The sequence below is a fragment of the Equus asinus genome, chromosome 4, assembly GCF_041296235.1.
Source record: "Equus asinus isolate D_3611 breed Donkey chromosome 4, EquAss-T2T_v2, whole genome shotgun sequence".
Lineage (NCBI taxonomy): Eukaryota > Metazoa > Chordata > Mammalia > Perissodactyla > Equidae > Equus > Equus asinus.
This window is the reverse complement of record NC_091793.1, coordinates 76400938-76417489: the sequence shown is the minus strand read 5'-3', so window position 1 is coordinate 76417489 and position 16552 is coordinate 76400938. Positions and strand designations below refer to the sequence as shown.

Below are 16552 nucleotides of genomic sequence, written 5' to 3'. Positions count from 1 at the left end.
AGTATCTACTGAGCTTTCTGAAGGAAGAGTTTGTGCTGAAGGCAACTTAGAAAGATTTTAGGGTGTGTGAATGCTTCTTGGCAGGTTTGTTGTATAATCTGATTAACTATTGTATTCTGAAGTTGCTTAATTATATAAATGACTTTGAACACCCAAAAGAGCTTAATAGAAATTGCAAGGGTTGTGGAAAAATAAATTAAAATGTACTGACAGAATTTATTAATTCAAAACAAAAATTCACTTAGGAAAAGTAGGATAAAAATGGTTCACTGTGCTCTTTGGTCAGTATATTAATTTTAATTCTAAAGAACGTTGTTATAAGTAGGAGAGGAACATGTATGTGTGCTTAGAGAAATTCTTAATAAGAAAAAGCTTGGTTGATTTGAAATCTATTTTCATTATTACAAAAAATTTGAACTTTGCACGTGTCAGTGAAAACCACGAGCTTTTAGTTTAAATGAAGTGATCACATCCTTAAGTTACAATTTAAAGAGTTCAAGTTATCAAATGCCAATTAATTGTGAGAAAGGAGTTTCTTTTAGTCAGAGAGAAAGTGAGAGAAACTCTTCTGCTGTCTACTTGTACAGTTTCTTCTCTATGATGACTATCAAGAATTTGGAGGCCAGCCCAGGTGGCCTAGTGGTTAAGTTCAGCACGCTTTGCTTCAGCAGCCCGGGTTTGGTTCCCAAGTGTGGACCTACACCACTGTCAATGGCCATGCCTTGGTGGCAGCTCAGATACAAAATAGAGGAAGATTGGGCACAGATGTTAGCTCAGGGCGAGTCTTCCTCAGCAAAAAAAGAAAAAAAGAAAGAAAAGAATTTGAGAAGTTCATTGTAAAAATGTCTTAATCAAATTAGCCATTTTATGTGTAAAACCTGATAGAATTAAGTTAGATTAATGGCAGCTAGTTTATGTTTGGGAAGTTTTTATTTGGAAGTTTTAAACAAATTTAGTATTTAATATCTTTCCTAATAATTTATATTTTCTTTTTCTTATAGAAAGAAAATTTAAGTGAAGTTTTCAAGCAAACCTCTTATAGCTATACCCAAATCCCCTCCAGTTTATTTGAATATGTTCTTCAAATATTACCATATTTTGTGTGCATTGATATGTAAAGGGTTGGAAATGTATTACTGTTCCAGCTCATCCTTTTAGACTCAGCTCCACAGTTCCTTCAGATCTCCTTCCTAGACTCGATTTTCCTCTCATCTCTCCTTCTCTTCCTACTTAAATGCTTTTTTCTCTGCTCTTATATGAGCATTAAAATGTTTTTTATATGAGTGTTAAAATGTCTTTTTTAAGTCTGAGAGTTCTACAGTCCTATTCTGATTTTTTTTCTTGCAACATTTTTTTATATACTTTCTGAACTTTGACTCTTGTGAATTTTTTTGAGTATTTTCAAAAACAACTTTTTGTTTGCTAATAGCATAAAGAGTGATTTGAAAGAGTCAGATTCTTAATGTCATCTAGTACTTTGCTCTCTCTCTACAAGAGAAAATGTGACCTTTTGAGGATTTAGCCTAACTTAGAAAGTCTTTTCCAGATTTTAGGATATAACGTTTTTAGATTGTGTTCTGTACCGCGAACATTTTTCTTTAAGCTGAGAACCAAATTAATTTTTAGAGGCTAAACAACTTTTAAAGTTAAGTAAACTATTTCCCCTCGTGTTTCTTAAAAATTGATGAAAATATTGTCCTCTATGATTAATTGTCAAATACTATAATTTAGTGGTCTATATCCAGTATGTCTAGACTTTACATGGTTTTGTTCTTTTGGGATATTATTTAAGTTTTAAATCCAAGGCGGTAGAGCATAGTAATATATTTGGCTGTTGACCCCCAAAATTTAGCAAATTATTTTCCTATGGTATTTTAAATATAGTAGAAATGATTAAATGTTATGATTTATTCATACAGTTGATATTCTGTATGTAGTTATTTTTGTGTTTGGGGGAGGAGCATCATTGTTTTGATTATGTATTGACTATTTTGTGTTAAGTTCATTACAGCCTCCTTCTGGTGTTTGTTTTGAAGGTAATTTATTGCTGAATATGCTCAACTTAGGGAATTTGATTTTGACCAGGAATGCAGTATTGATTAATCTGGTGAACTTATTAAATGAAGGTTTCTTAAGAGAGTTTCCACTGTAATGTAGTTTCTACTTTAAATATCTTACTATTGTATTTGGGAGATAGTATTTACACACACAAAAGTAACAATGTAGGCTTGTATGCATGTTCAGGAGTGGTTGAGGTAAAGAGCTTATTGAAGGAAGGAATGACTGATAGTTAAAATTTCAGGAAAGATTTCATGGAGGAGTCTTAAGTTATGGTGAGAGCTTTTTGAGAGGATGCAGTGTAAGCACAGATAACATGTGAAGGGGAAGTGTGCAAGTCATGTAGGCAAAAGTGAGTAGCAAGCACAGTGTGCTTAGAGCTGGGGTTATGGAAGCAAACAATGGGAGACACTCATAAAGTTAAATTGGGGCTTATTATAGAGAACCTTAATATTCAGCGGAAGGAATCAGAATCATAATTTTTTTTATCTGAAAGGGACTTTAGGAACTATTTACAACGAATCATTTTATAGAAATGGAAACAAGTTTGTACTTAATCATATAGGCAACAGAGCCTCACTTGAAGGCTTGTTTTTGAATTAGACAGTAATTTTTAGGGAGATTATTCTGTTCTCCCCTGTAGGAGTCATAGAATTAGAAGCCAGGCATTCTGTTAGGGTATTGTCGTGTATAATGCCTTGAACTGCTGTGGTGACAAATGAGAATAAAAGTGGAGGATTAGAGAAGGAATAACTAGGTATTAGTCCTTACACTAAGTGTTGGTCAGACGGTAGACTTTTAGGGTATTGTGACTCAGACAGATTTAGACTGCCCTGTTTTAAATAAGTCTTTGTTTTGGTAAGACATATTCAGTTCCATTTGTCCACTGTGGGGTGCAGCGAAGTATACTGGGCCTTCTTCCTCTCAGTGCCACTATAGCCTCTCCTTTTTCAGGTGCTGTTTTAAATGATTCTGCACTCTTGTTTCAACTAGGTTACAGTTAGTTTCAATGAATTCAATAGGAATAGATTATTCATATCAGTTGATGGTGGTTTTTGTGCATTTGAGTAATTAGTTCTGATTTTTCTGTCCCCAGACCAGGGGAGTGTGAGCTATTCAATCATGCTGACCTCCATCTGTTCCAGGAGTTCTGTTCTACCACACTTAAAAGTTTTGCATTAATAAGAGACTTGGATTTGGAAGAATAAAAAAAATTTGGCAGTGGAAAGGTGATAAAAGTATCTCAGATATAAGCTATAATCTGAAAATCTTCTACAGACTGACTTTGGTTCCTGGATAAAGGGATAATTTGTATCATTACTATAAGCGTTTCAAAGTTCAGGTATCTGCATGACCTTTAGCTGATTATTGGAGGAATGGAAAATTTGGAGAGAATGAATGAAAAGAGTAATTAGAATTGACATGTATTGAGTGTGTATTCTGTGCCAGGTGCTGTGCTTAATGCTTTATCGTGTTCTCTTATTTAATACTCTGAACAATCTTGAGTTACTTCTCCTTGTTTTACAGATGAGGGAATCAAGACTTAGGAATTATTATTAAATAATACTTGTACTCACAAGGGCAGAAATAATTAGCTTTCTGGGAGGTTATGAGAGTTTTCATATAGAGGCAGTCATACTTAACCTGAATTTTGCAGGATGAGTAAGAGTTTAGCAGTTGCATCCAGCGTTGAAAGGAGAGCGTCTCTTGTAGTTGGCACAGTGTTAATAGTGGCTCCGTGGCACGAAATGAGTTGGTCTGTTCAAAGACTGTCAGCAGTTTTTGTGGCTGGGGAGTCTGGTGTGGTATTCGGGTCACTGGGAGAGGTTGTCAGGAGCCGAATACTAAAAGGGCTCTTTTGTATGCCTTGCAAAGAAGTTTTGTTTATTTATTTTTTAAACATGGACTTTGGAGAATCTTTGAAGGGATTTAGTCAGAAGAGCATTATCACATTTTGAACCATTTATGTTTTCCCCTTATTTTTAATGATTTAGTCTATTTGGCACTCTCAGTTCTTGAACTTGGTTTGGGGGCTAAAATATCCCGCAAAGAGAGATTTAAACCCTTTTATATTAAAAAAAAATTTCTGCTGATATTATTAGAATCCAAGAAGGTGACAGCATTTTACCTGCCTACTATTTAGTGGGTTTGAATATGGAATAATGTAAAATATTGTTACTTTCTCTTTAAAGCCTGCTCATAGTTAATAATAATGTAGGTTTTCCCACATAGCCAAAAGGTATCCAGCTATATAGCCCCCAATATGCTGCTTATCAAAGCTCAGCTTTTACAGTTTCTTATCATCATTGTTGTTACTTTGTTATTGTGACGGTATAGGCTGAATCCACTGTGGCAAAACATTTAAAAAATTATAGTTATTTTTGAATAGTAATGCATTAAAATGGTATGAAATGATATGCAATTAAAAAAAAACTCCTTCTTACCCCTGCCCATCACCCACCCAGTTCCCTTCCCTGGAGACAATCAAAATTACTGATTTCTTTATACTCTTCCAGAGATATTCTGTTAACCTATATAATCAAATATATTTTATATGTTTTTACCCCTTGCTTTGTTCAGTTAACAATACATTTTGAGGATTGTCTCGTATCAGTACATAAAGAGCTTCTTCAGTCTCTCTTAATAACTGCATAATATTCCATAGTATAAATTTACATATTTGACTAGTTTCTCATTAGATGGTTATTTAGGTTATTTCCAGCCTTTTGCTCTTATAAGCAAGACTGTAGCAAATGGCCTCATTATATGTTATTTCATACATGTATGGATATCCTTGTAGGATCACTTTCTACAGGTGGAATTTCTTGTTAAAAGCTGTGGGTATTTATAATTTTGATATAACTTTGAAAGTAGAGATGTTTAAATGAATTGAAGCTACAGAATTTTGTATATTATTTACCCACAATGGACTCTCACTTCATAACAAATGGAAAGCTAAGAATTAAATTTATAATTTTAAGATATTAGTAAAATCCTTATATAATTCTTTTTGTATTGCAGGTATACAAAACTAGGATATGCTGGAAATACAGAACCACAGTTTATCATCCCTTCCTGTAAGTATTTCTTTTAAGCCACAAATAAGCTGATTTAAGGATCTTTTGCTTAATAATTAAAGTAAAAGAGAGTCATTTCTCACACTCTGTAAGATTTAGTCCTTGAAAAACAGTTTGCCTAGTGTGGCGTCATTTTCACGCCTCTGAATGTTCATTTCAGCTTTCTGTTTAGTTCTTCATTTACCAAATCTACCAGATATCTCTTTTTAAGGACAAAAATGAATGAGCTGATAATTAAACAATTTTCTGCTTTGAGGATATTGCTGTTAACGATCTGTGGGTGTAACTATTAAGTAGTGCACCCCCATCACACACCTATGAATACTATCTTTTGGTTTGTGGATGTGATTATTGTTGACAGGGCCTGTCCTTGTTGACATCCCTGATGAGAGCCCATGTTTCAAAATAAGGACAGCATCTCATCTTAGGAGATGTTGACTTCAGCTGTTTTCTAAGATCTTATAACCATGCTTACAGTGTTTTTGTTCTGTTTTTGTTAACTTCGCTTTTGCTGACCATCAACTTTCAGTAGTTTGTCTTTCATGAGTTTTTAAAAAATACTCTCACTCTTGGTTTGTTAGTTTTCTTGTTTGTTAGCATGGGTTATGTATCTGGTCCTTAATGGACATACTTTTGTACTTTTGACTTTCAAACAGTTCACCGTTTGTACGTTATACAGTAACACCTCTGACCTACTTGTATTAATTCCAAGATAAGACTTTAGCATATCAGATGACAAGCCTTTTGAGCTATTGCTTGGTGGTCTAACTCCTAGACGGTTTAATTTTTGGGAGTGTCATTAGTTTTGCACAGCAGTAGTTACGCTATTGTTTGAATATTTTTGTGTATTATCTTCTTATTGATTTATGAATATAAGGAAATGGAAAAATAAACACGCAGAGAGTAGTGAAAGCAGCTTAGGACTCAAAATTAGTGAAGTTGAGAACAAGGTAGAAATTATTAGGCTCGCCAAAAACTGTAGATCTTTAGTCTCAGTTGGGCACTCATTGGACATGAACAGGTCACTTGTTTTGTCATTTGTAAGCAAGAACAAAATTAAATGTGTGAGATATGAGAAATAACATTGTCAAAATTGTACTTAAAAGGGAAGCTTTTATATATTTTTTCCATTTTTTGATTTTTGCACTTCTGATATATTTTTGGTATACTTTTTAAGGAATTGATTATATAAGAACTTAGGCTACCACATAAATCTGATTCTTTAATACCTAAAATGGGTTTTAGGTGACACTGATGAAATAGCTCATTCATGTGAGTATAGTAGTCTTAGTTTGGTGGTAGTATTGTCTTTTTCCTTAAGTTTTATTCATGCATGTTTGTTGTTTATGCTAAAGGACAGGTTTGCTTTTCTTTACTTTTTCCCCACCCTTATGTATTAGTATATTGATAGTTTGTTAAGTTTAAGTATTTGATGACAAGTATTGGCTCTGTTGCTAACATAGAAGTACTTTTGTGGACTGGTACTTGACTTCAGTTGTATTTGAGTTTAGTGTTAGATGATTGTGTATGCTTGTATTAGTTTCCTAAGGTTGCTGAAACAAAGTACCAAAAACTGGATGCCTTAAAACAAGAGAAACTTACAGTTCTGGTGGAGGCTAGGTCCAAAATCAAGGTGTCGGCAGGGCCATGATCTTGCTGACAGCTCTAGGGGAGAAACCTTCCTTGTGTCTTCCAGCTTCTGGTGTTTGCTGACAATCCTTGGCTCTCCTTGGCTTTTATATGCATCACTCCAGTCACGTGGCTGTCTTCTGCCTATGTGTTTTCACATTGTCTTCCTTCTGTGCATGGCTGTCTATGTCCATATTTCTGCTTTTTATAAGTACACGAGTTTTACTGGGTTAGGACCCACACTAATAACCTCATTTTAACTTGGAAGACCCTATTTCCAAATAGGGTCGTATTCTGAGGTACTAAGGGTTAAGACTTCAGTGTATCTTTTGGAGGGGCACAATCCAACCCATAAAAGGCTGATTTTACCCCTTCTCTATTTCATCTCTTTGCCAAAATATGCAGTTTTAGTTTCTGTTGTCAGTCTTATGAGAAGTTGGATCATGTTAAAAATTCATTTGCCTACTAAAGAAGAGTTTTGATTTTGGAGTTTTTTTCACTCAGCCTGTTTTAGTGCTGCAAGTGCAGTGTTTATAATCAGCAGATACAGTCATTGCCACTAATTAGCATGGATATTTGACCTGGAAAGCCTGTAGATATGGTTCAAAGTTATTTTCATATATCTTTGTTTTCTAGGAAATTTATGAGCCATCTGGATGTCTATGTACATTATAAATAAATTGCTAGAGCAGCTGTCTAACATATAGAAGGAGTAGACTGGATTGGAATCTCTTTCAGTATTTTCTACCTGCCTTATTAAAGATATAATTGTTATTAAATGAAAGTGTAACAGTTGAAATGCCAGATCAACTTAAGAGCATTTAGATCATTATTTTGAATGAAGGACTGAATAATTGGAAGGATTCAGAAACTTACAATTTAATTAAGAAATATATAATAAGTTTTAGATCTAGAACTATATGCTGCATTTTTGGAATTATGTAAGGGTATTGTTGTGGATTTTACCTAAATAGTTTGAAATTGCCTTTTGTGAATGTGATCAAGGTTTAACAGATCCCTATGCCATTGTTATACTTAAATTACTAGCCCATAATAGTTAGTGCAAATAGGGTAGAAATATGGAGAAAGCTTTTTTAAAAAAATTCCCCTTGAAATTTTCCTATTTTTGTTTGTTACTGTTTTTAAATTTTTTCTTTCTGATTGTCCATCAAACATATGTTGACTTGGTGGGATTAAAATTTTACTTATATTAGGGTGCCAGCCCAGTGGCGTAGTGGTTAAATTTGTACATGCCACTTCGGCAGCCTGGGGTTTGCTGGTTCGGATCCTGGGGGTGAACCTAGCACCGCTCATCAAGCCATTCTGTGGCAGCATCCTACATAGAAAAACTAGAATGACCTACAACTAGGATATACAACTATGTATTATTAGGGCTTTGGGGAGGAAAACAAAATGAAGATTGGCAACAGATGTTAGCTCAGGGCCAATCTTCCTCAACAAGAAGCATGCAAGGAAAAAAAAATTTTACTCAAATCAAAATAGATCTTACATAGTTTTTAAAAATATAACTGAAACATTCCCATAGTAGTACTTCTTTTTTTGGCTTTTTGCATTTGAAGACTTGTCTCTGGGTGGAAGTTGAGCTTTCATTGTGTTAAATGAATTTTGTCATTGGTTTTAATGACTTTTGTGCTTTAGTTTGATAATTTAAATATACTAGATCATGGTTTGTTAATAACACTTTATAATGGAAGAAGTATAAGTTTAAAATTTGTCTCACTTGAAAAAAAATTTTTGACATGTATAAATAACTTTTATTTTAAAGGTATTGCTATTAAGGAGTCAGCAAAAGTGGGTGATCAAGCTCAAAGGAGGGTGATGAAAGGTGTTGATGACCTAGACTTCTTCATTGGTGATGAAGCAATAGAAAAACCTACATATGCAACAAAGGTATATTTTTATGATTTGTTATAGATAACATTTTCTTTCAAAAAATTAGTTTGTTCAATGATTGTGCCATCTAGTATTTCACTCAATTACAGGCCTAATACCTTCAATCTCCTCACAGTAGAAATTCTTTTTTCCCTGTGGTCCCTCCTAATCTTGCTGTAACGCTGTTTTTTTTTTTTTGCCCAAGAGTAAAATTTTAGCCCAATAAAATGAACAGTATTTGCTTTTCCGTACCTGCTAGACCTGAGAACGGTCAAAGTGGTTGGCTTTCTCTTACCTCCACATTGACCCCCTTTGAGACATCTCCCTCTCATCTTTATTCAGACCAATACCATTTCTCTCTTTTTTGAAGCTTATGTCATCTGGAATTGCTGCTCTCTTTTCCCATTTTTCTCTTCTTCCTTTCTCATTCTGTACCCTTCTTCCTCCCTCTCCCTTTTAGCTGAGGTATATTTATATATGGCAAAATAGGTAAGTCTTAATTATACAGTTTAAAAATTTTTGTGACTATAATCATAAAAGTTCAGGATATAGAGCAAATCTAGTAACCCAGATGATTTCCTGTGCCTACTCCCACAGTTACTACTTCTACCCAAACCAAAAGGTAAACAGTGTTGTGACCTTTTTAATCTTAATTTTAGACATTGACTTTGCCTAAATTGCAGATTTCCTCTTTTGTACCTCTTTTCTTTCCTTTTCATAATTTATTCATTAATGAACAACTACCATGTGTAAAAAGCTTGAGTGCTGAGAATACAATGGTAAATAAGAAAAATGACTTTCTTGACTTCAAGGTTATTATAATGTGGTGGAAAGGGAGACATTGAAGAAATAATTACAAGTGTTATGGGAGTTAGAAAAAGGAAAGTACAGGATGCTCTGGGAATATATATTAGGAGTAGCTAACCTAGTTTGTGAATTCAGGAAAGTCTGAGGAGTAAATCTTTCAAGCTGAAACTTGAAGAATAAAATATGAGTTAGCTGGGTGAATTGTGTAGGCAAGTTTGTTTTAGCAAAGGCTCCAATATTCAGGAAGACTTTAAGGTATGAGGCAGCCTGGAACTGAATGACCTATTTGCCTGAAGCATAGAGAATGAGGTGGAAAGAAGTGAGGAGGGTGGACAGATAGACCAGGACAAGATGGTTGAAAGTGTTGTTAGGCCATGTTAAAGAATTTGAACTCTGTCCTATAGGTAACATTAATGGGTTTAACTAAAGGAATAATATTAGTGATTAAAAGCACAAATATTGAAGTCTGTCTGCTTGGGCTAGAATTCTGGCTGTGCCACTTTCTAGCTTTGTGATATCATTCAGTGACTTAACCTTTCTGAGTTTCAGTTTCTTCATCTGTAAAAATGGAGGTATTATTAATACTTCAGGATTATGGGGGAGTTTAATGAGATAATGCATATAAAGCAATTATTATGGTGCTTTGAACATAATGAATACTCAGTATATATTGATTGTTTTTATTATTTGTGGGCATAGAATGATTCTTGGAAGTCTAGACTGTTGTAAAAGCTAAGGCAAGGAATATTAGTGACTTGGACAACTGTGATGGCAGTGCCGATAGAAATGGGAATCATTTGTGTATCTCTCTCACACACACAAACACACGCAAACATTTAACTTTTATCATGGAAAACTTCATATACAAAAGGAGAGAAAGGAATGTAATGAGCCCCCACGTGCCCATCATAGAGGTTCGGCAGTTGTCAGCGTATGACCAACCTTGTTTTATCTGTACTCCCTCCCTGTTCACTGGATTATTTTAAAGTAAATCCCAGGTATTATTTTACCTACCAGTACTTATCTCTTAAAAAATAAAGACTTTTCAAAATATAAATATCACACCTAAATACAGTACTCAACTTCTTGAAATATTATCTAAAATCTAGTGATTGCTCACATTTCCCTGATTATTTCCTCTATTGGTTAATCTGTTTGAATCAACGTTCAAATAAAGTCTGCTCAATGAATTTGGTTGATAAGTCTCTTAAGACTCTGTATAGATTCTTTTCTCTGTGTGTGTGTGTGTGTGTGTGTGTGTGTGTGTGTGTGTGTGTGGTTTTTTCCCCTTACCTTTATTTATAAAAAAAGTTTGGTTGTTTGTCTTGTTAAATGTGCCATATTCTGGATTCCGATAATTGCATCCTTCTTGTGCCATCTAACATGATTGTCTACTTTCTATATTTACTTTTTTGTAAATGGTAGTTAAATCTAGAAGTCAGATTGAGGTATGCAAGATTTTTTTTTTTGCCAAGAATCAAAAGTAGATATTTAAGGAGTAACAGAAGGATTAACAAGATATTGGTGACGAACTGGACATAGTTATTGAGGATAATTCCCAGCTCCTGGATAGTCTTCTTGCCCCTTATCTCTTGAGATTGAGAACATTTAAGGAGAAACATTTGGGGTGGTTGGTGTAAGGAGGAGAGAGTAATTTTAGTTTTGAACACGTGTTTGAGGTACCTGTGAGGCATTTGATATATTGTTAGACAAATATTTGGCTCTTGGAGCTCAGAAACAAGACAGAACTGGAGACAAGTATTTGGAAGGTATCAGTTACTTCTAGAGCGGATGAGATTACCTAGGGGAGTGAATAGTGGGGAAGAGGCCTAGGACAGAGCCTGATCAATGCACCATTTACGTTTGGATAGAAGAGGAAAAGCCTGTAAAGGAGACTGAGTGGGCATAGTTAGAGAAAGAGGGGTAAATAGGAAGGAGTGATAAATAACAGGTAAGCTAGAGCCTATACATTATTTGCTCTCTTTAGCTACAAGGATATCATTTGTAACATTAATAGAAATAGTTTTAGAAGAGTAGTTAGGCTGGATTAAAGTAGGATGAATGGTGAATGGTAGGCCAGGAAAAAATGACAATAATATTCAGCCAGGTTTGACTGTCATTGGGAGGGAGAGGTAGATGAAAAGACAAGTAATGGAGTTAAGATGAAAGAGATATTTAAATGCTATGAAAGAGCCATTAGAAAGAGAGATTAAAATAACAGGAAAGAAGGAGTATAATCCAGGTCTTTGAGAAAGCTAGAGGAATGGGATCCAGAGCACAGGTGATCTAATCGATACATGGAGGATCTCTTACATTATAAAAAAGTGAAAGAGAAAAAAGGATGAGTATAGAATCAGTTTTATGGATTTGGTGAAGGGGAGTTGGATTCCTGACTGTTGGCTTTTACTTTCTCTGTGAAATATGTGGTGACATCATCTCTGCTGCCCGGGGAATAGGGGAGAAGGTGAAATCTGTGTGATAGGGAGAACATTTAAAATCATCATTTTGGAGAGTAAAGATGAAAACATTAGGGAAATAAAGGCATACTAGACAAAGTTAGGTCCATTTGAGAACAGCAATTATGAATTCTTAGTTTTATCAACCCAGTTATATATGTTTCTTCAGTATAATCAGCATTCTGGGTATAGGTAAGTTTAGGGTAGGATCATGCTGTGTTGGATTTTGTTAGGTGGAATGCCACAGGGAACTAGGAATAGTCAAAGTGATGGGGCATAAAATCTAAACCGTGTGTGTGTGTGTGTATATGTGTGTACTGACGGGGAGGGGGGCGGGAGGGAGAGATTTCATGGCTAGGAAATAATTATAACAGCTAGTGGACTGCAAGTCTAATTGTGATCAAAAGAGATATAGTGAGATGCTAGAGTATGCAAGAAGGATAGGAGGTTGTGATCAGAGAGGGATGTACTTGCATTTCAGGGATTTAGAGATGATAGTGACGTAAACTGGTCAGAATGGAAAAGAAATCTTTGAAGGTGGTGCAGTCACTGAGCTGAGAGCCCAGTGTTCCGCTGTGCTGATTCTGTTCTGTTAAACACATTTTCAAGTCTTCCAAATGTTACAGACAAACCTAAGCAACAAAATTTGTTTCAGTCCTTATTCCTACCCTCTTTCCTCAGCCTTTTAGCTCTTGTTTTATTTTCCTCTTTCCTTTTCAAACCAAACTTCTTATTTAGTCTCAAATTGTTTGATAAGCTGTTTATTAAATCTAGTTGTATGTAACAGTTTTCATCCTTGGTTTGTCTTTCATCCTTGATTACTCTCCTGGTTCTCTTCCTAACATGAACTGTTCTTTTTATTTGTTACTGGGTTTTTTTTCTGTTGTCACTGGTTCCTCCTATGTTGCCCACTACTTAAATATTAGTAATTCCCAGGTACTGTTCTTGATTCTCTTTTATTTCTTCATTAAAGACTTTCTCCAAGTGATTTATCAACTCCTTTGTCTACAACCACAACCTAGATTTCTACTTCCAATTCCTTGACTACATTCCAGCTGCCCACTGTCAATTACCTGCTGCCTGGGTCTTGAGTTTAATGTCTCCAAAACAAAATTCATTATATATACTACACCCTTGCTTATTCCAAGACAAGACAAAACCCAACTTTTGTGTCTTGATGAATAGATCCTCTCTATCCCGACTTCAAAACTAGAAACCTATTGATATCTTTGTGTTTTTTCCTCATTCTTACTGACAGAAATCTTGAATCTGGCCTGACATCATCCATACCACACTTGGGGCTCTTATTCTCTCTTACTTGATGCTTTTAAGATTCATTTCAGCTTTCCCAAAACTGCTATAATAATCTTCCTAAAAATCAAAGCTGTTCTCGTCATTCCCCATTCAAAATTTTACAATTGCCCTTTTTCTTATAGAATAAAACCCAGATACAAGGCAAATATAGTTTTTGAGCAGCTGGTCCCCTTCACCTAGAACTGATCCATCTCTCTACACCCTTTCCCCTAACCGTTTTGACACACATATTTCTTATTGGTAAATGCAGTGTTTGTGTATTGTGCAATTTTTGTCTTTGTATATATCTTTTTCTATTCTCTACATATTCTTCCTTCCTCCTGCCAAGAAAACAAAATTGACAAGGTTGCTCCTTTAAGACTCAGGTTAGATATGACCTCCTCAGTCAGATAGGAATAGGAGTCTTCCTGTTTTCCCTCAGAAGCCAAGCTGGTCATCTTGTCCTACATGCTTTATTTCTTAAAAAAGTTATAATGTAATATTTCTATAATGTAATAGTCTTTCACTAGACTGAGCTTCTTGTGGGCAGGATGTTCATGTCCTTAGCATTTGTGCCAGTGGTTCACAGTAGTGCACAATAATAATTTATGAATAAAGGAATAAATGACACTTAGCATGTTGAAATATGCAAACTCGTAGTAATGTTATAAAATGAATGATGTAGTAAAATACATTTTTTCCTTGCCTAAAGTGAACTGAGGAGTAGAAATCAATTTATAAGTATAATGCCTTAAAAGATTTCTAGAAGGCTGGGATGAAATGTAGATTTGGGGGATTAATAGATAGGATGTTTAATGATTGAGTAAATGACTGTAGGATGTTTACTCATTCATTAATCTGTTCAGCCTCAGGGATTGACTGTGTACTCTGTGTGTGGAACTATGTTTGTTTTCTGTTATACGTTTTAGGTTTTTTGCCTAAATTTTTAAGTTGCTTGTTTAAGGAATTCTTCCTATATTCAGAATACTAATCTTTTGTTAGTTGTATGTGTTGTGGAACTATATTTGATTGCAGAGATTCACTGACTTTTTCACTGCCTTTAGTGTCTCAGTAAGATTTTTTTTTGGTAAGGAAGGTTGGCCCTTAGCTAGCACCTGTTGCCAATCTTCCTCTTTTTGCCTGAGGAAGGTTGTCCTTGAGCTGACATGCATGCCAGTCTTCCTCTAGTTTATGTGTGGGGCACTGCCTCAGCATGGCCTGATGAGTGGTGTGTAGGTCCATGCCTGTGATCCGAACCTGTGAACCCTGGGCCACTGAAACGAAACGCATGAACTTAACCACTACATCACTGGGCCAGCCCCACAATAAGATTTTTTACAGTGCCACCTAGAAGAAAAGAGATATCTGACAGTTCTGTTTATTAAGTAACTGGGTGTAAGCAACTTAGTAGCCATCTGAAAAAAATAAGACACTTGCTTGAAAGGAGAATATTGTTGTTTAATTGTTAAATAATCACAGTTACTATTAGGATGCACGTGCCTCTTAGGCACTTCACAGTTTCTCACACTTGGAATCAGGTTACACACCACCACTCTCATTTCTTATTTCACATGGGTTTTTGGGGGGAGGTACTTAGCTTTTATCTTAGCAACTGCTGGCAACCCAGCTTCTCAAAGCAGTGATGTTATTGAAAGGATAAGATAGTATGATCTAACATTGAAACTGAACTATCTTAAACTAGGAGGTGTGCAGTTTCGAACTGATTTCGAGTATCACTGTATTTCCCTGGAAAATTTAAAATACTTTGTGGTATCTTTGCGAATTTGCTGCATTACCCTGGGGCTCAGTTTTGGAAGCATGTTTCCAAATATATACAACTTTTCTTACAAAATTTTACATACTTCATTTATGAGTATTCTTGTTATATACCTACCAGTTGTGTTTTATGCATTAGGAACACAAATATTTGTGAAAGAGCTAATAAATTAAAAATCAAGGAAATTGTAATACACTAATTTTCATAGGCTTAATTTTAATGGGTTAAGTTTTCTCATTATTAGAAAATTTTCAGAAATCCAGATAGACTGGTACAGTGACCTGCCATCTAGATTTAACAGTTTTTAACATTTTGGCATATTTGCATTATGTTTTTTAATTGAACCATCTGAAAATATATTGTAGAAATAATTTTATTTATCTCTACATAGATGAGTATTTAGCTGCTAAGAATGATCTACAGTATTACTATCATACCTAAGAAATGCTTTCCTCATCTACTATCCACTGATGATCTCCTTGGGTTTTTCTTTTTAGTAGTTTTATTTATTTTTGATATTAATAAGATTTAATTTGCGTTGTTTTTTTTGTTTTAATAGTGGCCAATTCGCCATGGTATAGTTGAAGATTGGGACTTGATGGAAAGATTTATGGAGCAAGTGATTTTTAAATATTTAAGGGCAGAACCTGAAGACCATTATTTTCTTTTGGTAAGTATAAATTATAATTTCACTGAGGAAATTTTTGAAGAAACTTAATGAGAAAGTTTTCATCACATCTTTACTCACTAAGGCATACTTTATTGTTTTTTAAATTGTCATGTGTCTAAAAGACTTTGTTAGAAAGCTGCATCATCTTTAAGACCATATAGTACTGGGTTCCAATAGAGTAGTCATATGTTCAAGCACCAAAGTTTAGGCACTTAAGAAGTTCTTTTCATAATTGATATGTAATCTTTATGACAGGAACAGTAAGTAAGGTTAAGAAGAGAGTTGGAAATGTGGCACTTTACTTTTTTTTTAATAGCTAGTCTTATTCATATTTCATTATAATGCTTGGTAACAAAAATACAATGTAATATAATTTTTAAACTTTTTTCTTTTAGCAAAGCAATGCATATTCATAACTTAAATAAATTAAATGCTTTGAGATGTAAAACAAACATATAGCACTCTCCTTCTTCTCCTCTCCCAACCCTTGATTTGTATTCTCTAGAGGCAAATACTTTAAATTTTTAGAGTTTTTCCTGATAATAATCTCATAAATGTAAACATGTTTATCCTATTTCTTGTTTGTTGTTTTAAATATTAGACACTATCTACTAACTTCCTGGTAGGAAAGATGAGAATTCTGTTCTTTTCCTTTTCTCCCCCCTCCCTTAACACAAAATTCCTACCTTTTCCTCTTCCCTGCGATAGAGTTATATCATAATTTTTGGTTAAATCAATATTCTATATTATGGTGATTTGTGAATATTATTTATGGCTGGACCATAAACATAAAGTTGAAAGAACTTTACAATGAACAACCTAGACTCAACAATTAATTTTACTGTAATTGCTTTATGACATCTGTCCATCTGGTGATCCATCCATCACTCCA

The 16552-nt window shown here is 34.6% G+C and overlaps 1 protein-coding gene across 1 annotated transcript in view; it reads left to right on the top strand.

Moving 5' to 3' along the window:
• The window catches only part of ACTR3 (actin related protein 3), a 56040-nt gene that overhangs the window by 17449 nt on the left and 22039 nt on the right, over nt 1–16552 (top strand). The window contains exons 2-4 of the mRNA XM_014859007.3: nt 5080–5135; nt 8551–8675; nt 15550–15660. Coding sequence (XP_014714493.1) covers nt 5080–5135; nt 8551–8675; nt 15550–15660 — 292 coding nt within the window. The remainder of the gene's footprint in view (nt 1–5079; nt 5136–8550; nt 8676–15549; nt 15661–16552) is intronic.